We start from the raw sequence: 14022 nt of genomic DNA, 5'->3' as shown, positions 1-14022 counted from the left end.
AGCACACCAGAGAAAAGGAAAGTGGCTTAAACACTTTCATGGATCTTGAGCCTATCATCTAGGGCAGGGGTCTTCAAACTTGACAGCTTTGTGGACTTCAACTCCCAGAATTCCTCCTCCAGTCATGTTAGCTCAGGAATTCTGGGAGCTGAAGTCCACAAGTCTTAAACTTGCCAAGTTTGAAGACCCTTGATCTAGAGTGTTGGCTATTCCAGTTTAGTATCATCCATAAATTTGGTACGTTCCCCTTCTATCCCCTTAGATGAACGTAACAAATTATGAAGATATTGAAGAGTACTGGGCCTAGAATAACAGGAAGAAGAGCCACTACCAAGCCAATATAAGTAGTCCTCAACTTACAAAAAAAAGTGACATGACCATTTTCCCCACTTATAATTGTTGCAGCATCTTCATGGTCACATGATCATAATTCGGCCGCTTGGCAACTGGCATGTATTTATTGTTGCGGTGTCCTGAGGTCATGTGATCAGCTTTTGCGACCTTCCGACTACCAATGTCAGCGGGGAAGCCAGATTCTCAAGAACCAACCACTTAACTGCCGATTGTGGCAAGTGAAATGGGGCAAAACTCACTTAACGACTGTCTCACTTAGCAACAGAAATGTTGGACTCAATTGTGGTCGTAAGCCAAGGCTTATTTGTAGTTAGATAAAAGGGCCTTGAGTCCAGTCCAAGGAAGTAACTTGAAAAAAACCTGTCAGACTAAGCCTTCCTTAGTTCCCACAAAGACAAAGTTAGGGAGAGAGAACATATCACTAAATCATCAATCTGATATTTGCTTCTTTTTAAAAAAAAGTCCATATAAGGTTTCTAATCTATTGAAAAGTTATTAGTCAGTTTTTAACTAAGCTGGTCGGTTTCCCTATTTCTGTGAACTCAATTAACTTTTTAATCCAATCTTCCTCTGGAGCTTTGTCGTTGCCTTTCCAATGTTATGCAAACAATAACCTCATTGCCATTTTCAATACAGTATTAAATTCCATATTTCTTTCCTAATTCCATTTCCATAAGACCCAGCTGGAATGATTCTGGTTTCGTCATTAAAAACAAAAAAGTCCTATTTTCAAACTGAGATACAACTTACCACTGCTAAAAAAGCCAAAAACTCCAACACGGTAATTTGCAGTTATGACGATGAGATTTCCAACTCCAGCTAAGTAAGAACCATCAAGGGATGCTTTTTTGCCTTGGTCATCAGCATTTATGCTGTTGTGGAAGAAAACCAGCACTGGTAGATTCCCTCCCTGTCACAATAAATGATATATTTTGTTGTTATTGTTGCTAATAGAAATATATTACAGCTGCTGCTGTCTCCTACACACTCTAAGCTGCCACAAACACAAATTGATAAAAAGCAGGTTAAAACATTCTAGATAAAAAAAACATACTAGAATAAAACATACTAGATAAAAAGCAGTTTAAAACAATCCATAGGCAGCTCAGAGTAAAACAATTAAACATTAACATTAATTAACAATTAAAGCCATTAAAGAAGCTGTCAATTGAGAACTAAGGTCAGCCATAAATAATATTCCCTAATGTTGCCCTTCTCTTAGCATTGCTAACTTGTCATCCTCAATGCAGCCAAAGTTGACCTGGGCCAAAAATATCTACTGTGGGGGAGTTCTAATTTTAACTGAAAATAGCAGAGGTTCCTAGTTTTCTAATGTGATCTAATATATTTTATAATTCATGAGTCATAATGATAATTTGGAAGAGTGAAACTTCTAGGACAATCTTGAACCTCCACACTCATTGAGATCTTTCACCTCAAATCATTGACACCCCCATATTGTATCATTTCAGTAGAGAATGCTGAAATCTTGCAAAAAGTCTTATACAAGATCATGGAATTCTCCCTTCCTTCCTTCTTTCTTTCTTTCCTTCCTTCCTTCCTTCCTTCCTTCCTTCCTTCCTTCCTTCCTCCCTCCCTCCCTCCCTCCCTTTCTCTCTGCCTCTGTCTGTCTGTCTCTCTCTCTCTCTCTGTCTCTCTGTCTCTCTTGTTCTCTTCCTTTTTTATGTTTATAAATATTTTTATTACTTTGTATCACAAATTCCATTTCTATATTGAACAATGTGTTTTCTAGGTATCCAAAATGTTAAAATATAAACATCATCATAATCATGTGCATACAAACATATATAAGATAATATCAATCCTTATCAGAAAGTATACTATCTTCCATATTGATATCGATTGTATAACCATCAGAATATTTACACCCCCATATTGTATCATATTGTATCACCCCCATATTGTATCAGTTTTTCTTTCTCGTGTAGTTCATATTTCACATAAATCCACTCATTTAACCTCTGTTTCTATCAACTAGCCATTTGTAGAAAAGTTCCCTTGTTATAAAATATTCCGAATCTTCTTTTTCTTTAATTTTTAGACTTAACCTATCTATTTCTGCACATTCCAGAATCTTTTTGGTTATATTGTCATCTTGTTCTCACTTTCCTCTTTCCACCCAGATCATCGCATTCAGCACTGCATGGTGAATGAAAAGATTGCTGGTCCAGACACTTCCCTGAATTCTCAAGGGGTTACTAGAAAAAGATGTATTTGGTGTGAGACCAATCTGCTAGGAAACACACTAATTCGTGGCCAAGGGCTTGCATTTGTGTGAAATTTAAACATATCCTGGTTGTCTCCACAGATAAAGAATTTCCATTTGAAGTCACATAACTGCACCCTGGTAATTCTGAAGGTGTTACCAGAGCTCTATTTGCCTAGACTAACACAGTTCTCCTCCTCTTATCGTTTCAAAACAATAGTTCTCTCCAAAACCTCTTCATCTAGTTAAATTGGAGAAAAAACACAACAGACTGTTAACATCTTCCTCTTTCGTTTCTCCACAACCACTTCAGTGTTCAGAAGTAAAGCCCTTGAATGCCTGATTATGAACAACAGGAAAAGCAGAAAAACTGAGCAGGGCCTTGAGAGCTGTTTGAAGGCATCAAAGGGCGGCAGAGAGAACCGAGGCATGAATGTAGCACCTGCCTGTGGCTTCTTACACCAAACAATACTGTATCTTTTCCTGAGATACCTGACATAGGGCAATCATATAATGCTGGGGAAAGATGCAGCAGCTTTAAAGAGTCAAAGATGGGTACATTATCCCTGTATCAGCTTCCATTCAGCTGAAGTGAAGTTTAAAGTGTTTGGAGTTTGAGGGACATGAAATCCATGATTCTGAAGCCACTTCATCACCCTCTCACTTCCTAGTATTCTTTCCACTCCCAAATTCTCAGAACAGCTTTGTAATAATCTATATAGATATATAAAGAGCGAAATACCACTCATGCAACATCACAAAATCTCCACAACCGTAAAGCCTACAAGCTTGAAATTTGGCAGGTATGTTCCTCTTGGCTTCTAGGTGCTCACTAAGAAAGGGTTTTTCAAAATGACCATCAGAGCATTCGTATTTCGTATACTATTATTAACACGCTCTGATGCTAAGGAGTTCTACTCTCCCTCCCCACCTGAAAAGAAATCTGTTCCAAATGCAAAACACAAGCAGAGGAGAGGAGTTTCAGTTTCAGTTTTAATTTCACAGCAGCAACCAACTTTAGTACAGAACAATTGAGCTAAGCTATGCCCAGGCTCCTTGCTGTCTCCTTCTTGCTCACACAGCAAATACTATTTCAGTTTCCATGTTTCAGTTTCCAAACAGCCCTCAACTGTCTCACACACTGACAGGACGCTAGCCAGATGAATACCAATGGATGCTGGTCGGCAGAGGCACAATTTTTTTTCTTTATTTTCCTCCCCAAAAACTAAGTCCAATCACATAGTTTCGTAGTGAAGCATGGGTACGGAGCGAGTGATACACAAGTCATGTATGGTTGCCTTCTTTCATTGGTTATAGGAGAAGAGAAGGCAGAGCTGGGGGAGGCAAAGTTAAATGCATTATCAGCCTAGAGTCATTACGTTGCCACAAACGTCCAAGTCCAACTCCTCCTGAATTCTTTTTTTTAAAATTGATTTTCTATTAAATACATTTCTTAGTGCTTTATAAACATTGTGTTGTCTGGGTACTTAATTTGCTTAACAATACCATTTATATTCTTAATCTCCTTTTTCCCAACCATTGGTAAAATAAATTCCATGTTTGATAATATTCTACATCCTCTTTCTGCTTAATTTTCAATGTCAATCGATCCTTATCTGCACAATCTAGTCTCTTCTTGACTATTTCTTCATCTCGTGGTATATTTTCATTCTGTTGAACCTTATCTGGCACCAATTTAGTTTTGATCTTTAGTTGACTAGGTTCTTGTGTACAGCATTGAGCAATACATCTCAGAACTGCAACTTAACTGTGTCCCTGATCCTTTACACGTAGCATCTTTCAACCTCCCAGTGTAATTTACACCTCTGTGTTTTTCTAATGGTCTCCCAACCTAATATTATTTATGTTAGGTTATTATTATGTTATTATTTATGTGCAAGGGGGACTTTGATCATACCATTGTGGGGGCCATCTTGACGTTTTGACCACTCTGTGTGGGACACCCCTGTCTCCAAGATATTAACCAGTGTAAAAGAGCTTCATAATGTGACACATGGACTTCTGCACAATCAAAATCCCTAATGGTCAAGGCTACTAATTTCATCAACTGCTCGCCCCAAAACTTACTTTGTCTAAAAATGACTGTGACATTCCATGCATATCTAAGCATAGATCCAAAAAGACCCCATTGTCAATGGGTTTAGCAACCTCATCTCATGCTTCTTTCCTCAGAGTAGATTCCTGGAATAAGGGAATGGTCAGAGAAGACTAAGGTGGTGCGTTAATCCAGTACTTACATTGTTCTGTGGGACAAAGATGTTCAAAAACAAGCAATCTTCACTGACTGAAGAAAGGCTATCATCTCCTGGTTGCCAACAGTTAGCTCTAAAGATACAATAAAGTTTAAGTTTACTTTATTATCATTACACCTCGTACAACGAAATCAAACACCATCTTCCGTGCACATCATGACCATGAAAATAAACACAAACACACATCCTTCACCCGTCACACATTGAACCGAAAACCCCCGACACCACACCAACACTGCATTATACAGCAGAATTCAAAAGAGCTACTGCCCTGGGATAGAAGCTGTTTTTCAGCCTATTTGTCCTTGTTTTTATTATTCTGTACTGTCTGCCAGATGGTAATAGTTCAAAAAAAGGGGGTGCCCAGGATGAGATGGATCTTTGAGAATGTTTTGAACTTTCTTAAGGCAGCGGGAGCTATAAAGCTCTTCCAAAGAGGGGAGAGAGCAACCAATGATCTTCTGGGCAATGACGTTAACCCTCTGAAGTGTTTTCCTATCTGCCCCTGTGCAATTGGCAAACCATACAGAGGTGCAGTAAGTTAAAATATTCTCTATGGTGCAGTGGTAGAAGGCCACCAGCAGTTTTTCATTCATTAAAGTACTTTATGATTTGTTTAAAGTTCTAGTGATCACAAGGAAACTGTTGTGGTTTGCTGGCAGCAGGTGCAGATGGCTAAGGTCTCAGGGAGCGAGGACTCGGAAGAGGGGCCTGCGTGCGATGCAGGGATGGGGCCAGGACTATCAGGGAGTGGAATGCTGCCTTCAGAGATTGTGGAGGCTGGCAGCAGTGACGAAGTGGTCCCCGAGGAGCCTGTGCCTAGTGTGCGTGCGCGCAGGGCTGCTCGAAGGAAAGAGCAGCTGCAGCAGCACGGGCAACTCGGGAGTCAGGCTGCAAGGTAATGCTCCCTCCCTTAAGAGATAAAAGCCAGCTGAGAAACCGGAGTTCTTTGCAGGAAGCAAATAAGTTTTTACATTCAAGCCTTGTGGACATTCGGACTCTCTTAGTTTGTGTTTGGAGACTCTTTGTGTTTGAAATATTTCTTGGCAACTTTATCTAGTGTTCTTGGCAGCCTTGCACAACCTTGGAAAGGCTTTTTTTTATCAGAGACAATTAGTTTGGAACAGCCTTTTAACCATTAAGGAACGAAATTCATAAAGAATCATTAAAAGGTTTTGCTGTTACCTCTGTTTCATGTTTGTTTCCTTGGAACAAGGTTTGGGTCAGAACAGAACAAAGGAACAAGGTTGTGGATGTCATGCAAGATAAGTTTTACATTTAGAATGACTTTAAGATGTATCATGTAGAACAACTTTAAGGAGTATAGACTTCAACTCCCAGAATTCCCCAGGTAGCCTTGCTGCCTGGGGAATTCTGGGAGTTGAAGTCTACACATCTTAAAGTTGCCAAGGTTGAGAAACGCTGAACTAGAGCAACCTCCCCCAGTCTGACTACCTTCCAAATGCATGACTTCAATTCCCAGAATTCCCTAGCCATTGTAGTAATGCTGAGAATTCTGGGAACAAACATCCACTCCTTTGGGAAGTATGCCAATCAGAGAGAGTTGAATTTCAATTCTTTTTATTTATTTATTTTTTTTATTTATTTGATTTGCCAATTTTAACCATGCATCCAAATAGGTATATGGTAAGCTGCGTTTTCTAGATCTCAGAACACGCCAAAACTGTCACACAAACAGAACCAAACCCATTAGCCACGTAGACAGCAATTCTGGACTTTCATTGCAGTACTGTAATTGTGGGGACATGTAGAGATTTTGTGTAGATGGATAAATTCTAGACAACTCTTCAAATATTTGAAATCTTTGGTCTCAAACCCCAGGCTGGAACACAGCAACTCTACATAACTAATGTTTTAAATACCTCAGATGAGTCTAGATTAGTCTAGAATGTTTTAGCTTTCAGTAAAGTTAAAAAAAAAAGATAACAATTACATGCGTTATCTGCTTATCTTCATCCCCATCTTCCTTCCCTCTCTTACATTGAAGCTTAATTTCTAAATATCATGAAAAAGAGATTTTTTTTCCCTTTGCTGCTACTCTTTATCATACTATGTAAATCAGGGGTCCCCAACCACCGGGCCCCGGACCGTGGATCATTTTGTACTGGGCCGCCTATTTTGCTCGGGCGCCGCCATCTTGTTTCGACGGCACTTGAGAAAGTGCTTCCGGGTGAGCTTGTCGGTCGTCGGTTGGAAAGCGGCGCTTGGGTGCTGAAGGAATCTCGCGCCTTAGTTTCGTCAAGGGGGGGACGGCTTGAACAAAGAGCCATCCCGATGGCGGTGAGTCTCGCGTTACTCAGGAGGAGATTAAGAAAGAGCCCGAAAAGCCCATTGACCACGAGAAGGTACAAAGGAGGAGTTGAAGGTGGCGGGAGAAGTGGGGGACGGCTGGCTGGCTGGCGGTCGCTCGGCTCGCCTTGCCTTGGTCGTGCGTGCTGATGCCGGTACTGGTCCATGGATCATTTTGTACATTTTGTACTGGTCCGTGGTACAAAAAAGGTTGGGGGCCGCTGATGTAAATAACAATAATGCTTCTGTCTGTGGACTCTATTGTTTGCAACTCTCAAATTATTTTCTTATCCTGTACTTAATACAAGGGTGCGATTCAACCGGATCAATGAGTGCACACTTCACATGCGCACAGAGCATTTGCTACTGACTTTCTCCAGCAATCTCTCTGTGTTAAACAGTTGGTGTGCTGTGCCACGCGAATCAGATGAGCTTGAAAACCAGGATATAAATCAAGAGCCAGGGCGGGCGAGTGGGCCCAACAGCTGATCGTCGGAGCGAACCAGTTCGCTCATAGCTGATCCTCGGAGGTACCAGTTCTCACGAACCAGGCCGAACCAGTAGAATCCCACCCTGGACTTAATACATTTACTTTAAATCGTAAGTCCACAGACTGAAGCCTTATTAACAAAGCACTATACAATTAAACAGGGAAAGCATTATTAATCAGTAAAGACATAACAAAGAATTCAGGAGTGCAGATTACAGCAATATTACAAGAAGGTCTTTCAGTATCTTTTTAAAATTTGATTTCTTGCACGAATCCAGAATTAACAGTTTCAAGTAGCTTTTCAGCAAGAATGAATGCTTATAAATTTATATCTAGTCGAGGGCTGATCTCTTGAAACGCCTGCACCATTACAACAAAAAAGACACCTGTCAGTTCACATCTCACTTCTAAAGACCCTAACGATGGATGCTTTTTTTTTTTTCCTGAAGTAAAGGAATGCAATAAAGAATGACAATGTGGCTCAAGACAACATACACCACTGTTGTGGGTCTTAACTGCGCACCTGGATGAGCAAGATAGGGCCTCTCTTGTGGTAAACTGTCAGCACAATCTGGCTGAGTTCACACAACCCACACAAGTCAGGTGCCCAAGAAATTAGGTCACCCAAAATGAGAGTTCCCTCAACCATCCAATCATACCAGGCAAGACCAAATGGAAAATAAAATAAAAATAAAAAATTACTGCCATTTTTGTAAACAAGTTAAGGTCAAGCTTGAGAATTCAGTACAATCGCTTTCCTTCTATGGAAACTCCAACATGGGAGGAACTATCTATGGAGGCTTTCCTTCCACATTGGACCACATAAAGATTACAGGTCTTTCTTGAAACATGGCCACAATTGGAATCAGAATTTCCGTTGCTAAGCAAGGCAGTTGTTAAATGAGTCATGCAATGTTTATGATCTTTCTTTTTTGCCAAGGCCCTTAAGCAGGGGTGGGCTGCTGGGGGTTCGCAGGGGTTCAGATAACAGATAACAGATAATCAGAGTTGGAAGGGACCTTATAGGTCATCTAGTCCAACCCCCCTGCCCAAGCAGGAGACCCTACACCATTTCTGACAGATGGGGAGTCCAATGTCTTCTTGAAAGTCTCAAGTGATGAAGCTCCCACAACTTCCGAGGGCAACTTCTGTTCCATGGGTTGATTGTCCTCACTGTCAGAAAGTTTCTCCTCATTTCCAGGTTCGGGAGAGCCCCTAGCTAAGATTCTGTGCATTTTAGAGAACCACCACCCCTCCCCTCCCAGGAGTCCCCCTGCAGCCCGTTTTGGATGCAGGTAAGTGCAGGTGCACACGGAGGCTCAGGGAGGGCAAAAAACGGGCATCCCGGAAGTTTGGGAAGGCCGGAAATGGGCCCGTTTTCAGCTTCCGGAGAGTCTCTGGAGCCCAGGGAGGCCATTTTCACCCTCCCGGAAGCTCAATAAAAACCTCCGGAAACTGGGAAGGGCAAACACCCCACCACCACCATGGTGCAGGAGGCCAACTAGGCCACGCCCACCATGGCCACACCCACCACCAACCAGGCAGAGAACCCTTTGCTAAAATCTTTGAAGCCCACCCCTGTTCTTAAGTAAAACAGTGCAGTTGTTAGCTAAATCAGGTGGCCATTAAACAAATCTAGCCTTCCCCCGTTGGCTTTGCTTGTCAAAAGCCAGCTTAGAAAGTTGCAAATGGCTACCATATGACCCTGGAATGCTGCAACTATCATAAATACATCCTGGTTGCTGAGCACCCAAATTTGGATCGTGTCACTTAACAACTGCGGCGATTCGCTTAATAACTGTGGCAGGAAAGGTCAAATTTCACTTAAGAAATGTCTCACTTAGCAACAAAAAAGTTGGGCTCAATTGTGGTCATAAATACTTTGTGATATTTAAGAAAGTGAGTCTCAGTTGTTGGTCTTCTCACCGGGTTGTGGTTGCATTCCAGAAGTCTGTCCAGGTGAAAGGCTGTGGAGGATGGAACCGATTCTCTCCCACCGGAGGTGCTGCATATGGAACTCCGAGGAATTGTCCAATGCTCTTCCATTCAGAACCCACCTGAATTACTCGAGAGATTCCCAACATGGTCCCTTGGGATGGGATGAATACTGAAGGCTCATTGTTTCTTTCCCCAGAGGGTAGGATCACATCTGCACAGAGATTAAAAAAACAAAAACAGTATCAACACTAGAGATCTTCAAATTTCTAGGTTCTATTATATCACATGACCTAAAATGGACACCTAAGATCAAAAACGTCATAAAAAAACAACAACAAAAGAATGTTCTTTCTGCGCCAACTCAGAAAGTTCAAACTGCCCAAAGAGCTGCTGATCCAGTTCTACAGAGGAATTATTGAATCTGTCATCTGCACCTCTATAACTGTCTGGTTTGGTTCTGCAACCCAACACTTCAGAGGATAATTAGGACCGCAGAAAAAACAATTATTACCAACCTGCCTTCAATCGAGGACTTGTATACTTGTATAAAAAGGTTGTGAAAATATTTACAGACCCCTCACATCCCGGACATAAACTGTTTCAACTCCTTCCCTCAAAACGACGCTATAGAGCCCTGCACACCAGAACAACTAGACACAAGAACAGTTTTTTCCCGAAAGCCATCACTCTGCTAAACAAATAATTTCCTCAACACTGTCCAACTATTTACTAAGTCTGCATTACTATTACTGTTAATCTTCTCATCACTCCTTATCACCCATTCCCTCCCACTTGTGACTGTATGACTGTAACTTTGTCGCTTGTATCCTTACGATTTATATTGACTGTTTCCTAGTATGATTTGATTGCTTATTGTACCCTATGACCATCATTAAGTGTTGTACCTGATGATTCTTGACTTTTCACAAATGTATCTTTTCTTTTTTGTACACTGAGAGCATTTGCACCAAGACAAATTCCTTGTGTATCCAACCACACTTGGCCAATAAAAGAATTCTAATTCTAATTCTAAAAACTCTTTGAGAAGAAGCTTTAAGCCTAACAATGCAGGTTTCAATCTGGGGACTATATGTTAGACCAGGGCAGAGGTGGTATTCAGCAGGTTCTGACCAGTTCTGGAGAACCGGTCGCGGAAATTTTGAGTAGTTTGGAGAACTGGCGAATACCACCTCTGACTGGAGTTTTTGCAGTATCCTTCCCCTGCCACGCCCGCCAAGCCACGCTCACAGAACTGGTAGTAAAAAAAATTAAATCCCACCACTGGACCAGGGGAGTCAAACTCAATTTCATTGAGGGCTGCATCAGGGTTGTGTTTGACCTCGGGAGGGCGGGGGTGGGGGGCGTGGCCAGGGGGAGTGGCCAGCATGATGCCACTTGTGTCAGGGGGCACCTGTGCTGGCCCGAGCGCTCTGCCAGCGAAAACAGGCTCCTGAACTCTGTTTTCAGCTATGATTGCCTCCTGCAACCCTCTGGTTGCAAAATGGGCTCCCAACCTCCATTTTGGGCTAGGACGGCCTTCTGCAACCCTCCGCCAGCAAAAACAGAGCTCGGGAAAGTCATACATGGCCCTCGCAAGCTCCGTTTTCGCTGGCAGAGGTACTGAGGGCTGCTTCTTCCTTGTTTCCAGGCCAGATCTCAGCACCCCATGAACCAGATTCAGCCCCCAGGCCTTGAGTTTGACACCCCTGTGTTAGACTAAAATTCACCTTGGCCAAACCTGCTTATAACCCATGAGATGCAATGACCATTACGGAGGCTCTTCCACAAAAGTGGTTGTTGTTTTAATCACTTAGTTGTGTCTGACTCTTGGTGACTTTATAAGCAATGGCTCTCCATGCTACCCTATCAAGCACAGCTTATTTCAGTTGTTGGACGTTCATCCTTGCGTCGACTTTCATGGGATCAAGCCAGCTTGTCCTTCTTTGCTTGCCTTTCTTCTTGACCCACTAACCATTCCTAGCATCGTTGACTTCTCCAATAACTTTACATGCATTACACGGTCAAAGTAAATCAGATGTGGTCTTATGATTTTAGATTCTAAAAGTCTGGTTTTCTACAATTCAGCACTTCTCTGTTGGTTGCTCTGCTGTCCATGGTAGGTGCAACAATTTACATATAATATTTTTTTTTCTCAAAAGTACTCTGCAGTTTTTCTTTAAAATTCCTTTATCACTCTAATGCAGGGGTGGGCAACTATGGCCCTTTTATGAATTATGGACTTCAACTCCCAGAATTCCTGAGCAAGCCATGCTAGCTCAGGAATTTTGGGAGTTGAAGTCCACAAGTCATAAAAGGGCCATAGTTGCCCACCTCTGCTCTAATGGGTTATACTGCATGTGTCTTCCTCAATCTTGGGTTCTCTTCGTAGACCTGGGAGTTTGAAGGTTCTTCTACACGTATCTTAGCTGTTCCCATCTGCATTCTTCTGCAGAGGGAGCTCCGATGTTATTCCTGGCATCTGTTGGAGCCACTCTCGATCTTAGAAATCACATCCCCAAGTGCTGCTATAATCCTTGCGACTATATTGGCCTTCACTTTCCACAACCTCTCTATTTCCTCCTTTAGGCCCTGGTACTTCTCAAGTTTCTCGTCCTCCTTCTTCCTGATGTAGCTATCACTTGGCAATCCCAAAAAGGTGCTTTTTTTCAGGAGGCAACTAGACTTTCTGCTTTTGCTTTGAAGACATTTCGCTTCTCATCCAAGAAGCTTCTTCAGCTCTGACTGGATGGTGGGCAATGGAAGGATTTATATTCCTGGCAGACAGCTGGTCATTGGCATTCTTTTAAAGAGTCATTGAGGCCACCTGGAGGTTTCTTTGTGTCGTCAGGGTCACCTGAGTGGTGCACATGGGTGAGGAGCCTTCTTGGAACTGTTGAAAGGATTGTGTTGTAGACTGGAGATAGATGATGTCGTATCCCTCCCCCTTCTGTTGAGATAGGGCTGTTCAGTTTTGACACCGATGGCCTCTTTGACCCCTCTTTCAAACCAGCAATCCTCTCTGTCCAAAATGTGGACTTGGTTGCTCCAAAAGACTGGCCTTTGTCTTTTAAATGCAAATGGACTGCTGAATCGAGTCCTGATGAGTTTGTTCTCCTTACTCACTAAAAGGATGCAAATGTCCAGCTGTCTGCAAGGAGTATAAAACTTTCCATTCCCCACCAGCCAGTCAGAGGTGAAGAAGTCTCTCGGATGAGAAGTGAAACATCTTCGAAGAAAAAACAGAAAGTCCAGCTGCCTCTTGAAAAAGCATTTTTTGAGACAACCATGACCTGGATGACTATGAATCTCCATAGACTATCACTCGGCACTGCTACATCTATCCAGTGGTGTGATTCAAATAATTTAACAACCGGTTCTCTGCCCTAATGACCGACTGAGTGGCCGTGGCCCTGGTGGGCATGGCTAGGGAGTGTGACAGACAACACTTGGGTTCCTGCACCCCCTGGGAGCAAAAACAGGCCATGGGAGGAAGGGAGGAGGCACGCCGCACCTCTCCGCACCCCATTTTGAGCCTAGTAGGCCTCCCTGCACTTACCTGGGAGCCAAAATGGGGCATGTGGGAATTTCTGGAGGGAGCAGGGAAGGAAGGTGTGGGGCCAGCCAGCAATTTAACAACCAGTATGGCCAAAGTGGTGCAAACTGATTGAATCCCACCACTGCGTCTATCCCCACTGCTGTCTTCTGGTCCTTGTCTATTCTTTCAACGTCTGGTTGCTTGGCCAGCGCCTGCCTGTCTGCCTGTCTGGACCTGGAAATCCAATAGGGTCTTGGCCCTCTTATATTCTGCTATCTTATATGGAATCTCCCATCTGGACTTGGTTGGGTCTAGCCCATACATTGTGCAGATACTCCTGACAGGTCATCATCTGCTTGGTTGTGCTCTTCAGGGCATGCAGTTCCTACCTTTACCTGTGGTTTTCATCTATGCCTTTGATTGGGGGCAGCTTTATACTGTATTCACTTTTAGTCTTCTCTTCTTAACCAAACTTGGCATTGTTCAACGGCTATAAGATCTACTGCCATGCTGGTTTATTTCCACTGTGTCTCCTGATTTTGCATTTCAGAGAAAGCAAAGATTAGCCAATCAAGTCTCCTTAATCTTTCGCCACGTACGCACCTTGCTTTCGATAGATGTAAGTAGCCGGCTCCTTGAGCAAAATACGACAGCGGTGGCCTTGAAGACTCAGGGTACAAGTCTGTGTTTCTGGGTAGAAGACGCATCGTGCTGCCGATGGCAACATTTCAAGAGTGGCCAGTAGGCACAGACTGTCCTTTGAACAAACTGTGAAGAAAGAAATGTCCAACGGTGAATTGCATAGGCTGATAAAACAAAGAGCAGGTGAAAACTGGCATTTTGGAGATCAAAATGGAGAACCTAATCCAAAATGGACCAAACAAGGCCAATTCTC

At 42.7% G+C, this 14022-nt stretch overlaps 1 protein-coding gene across 1 annotated transcript in view; it reads right to left on the bottom strand.

Annotated features, from left to right (window-relative positions):
• TG (thyroglobulin) overlaps nucleotides 1-14022 on the bottom strand; it is a 168892-nt gene that overhangs the window by 62556 nt on the left and 92314 nt on the right. Inside the window, exons 37-40 of the mRNA XM_087960087.1 lie at nucleotides 13731-13895; nucleotides 9581-9803; nucleotides 4840-4927; nucleotides 1105-1264 (exon numbers count right to left, since the gene is read on the bottom strand). Of these exons, the coding sequence (XP_087816213.1) occupies nucleotides 1105-1264; nucleotides 4840-4927; nucleotides 9581-9803; nucleotides 13731-13895 (636 nt within the window). The remainder of the gene's footprint in view (nucleotides 1-1104; nucleotides 1265-4839; nucleotides 4928-9580; nucleotides 9804-13730; nucleotides 13896-14022) is intronic.

This window comes from Notechis scutatus, chromosome 3, assembly GCF_049901735.1.
Source record: "Notechis scutatus isolate UNSWTSFEM ecotype Mainland chromosome 3, rNotScu1.2, whole genome shotgun sequence".
Taxonomy (NCBI): Eukaryota; Metazoa; Chordata; class Lepidosauria; order Squamata; family Elapidae; genus Notechis; species Notechis scutatus.
This window is presented reverse-complemented; position numbering and strand designations above follow the sequence as displayed.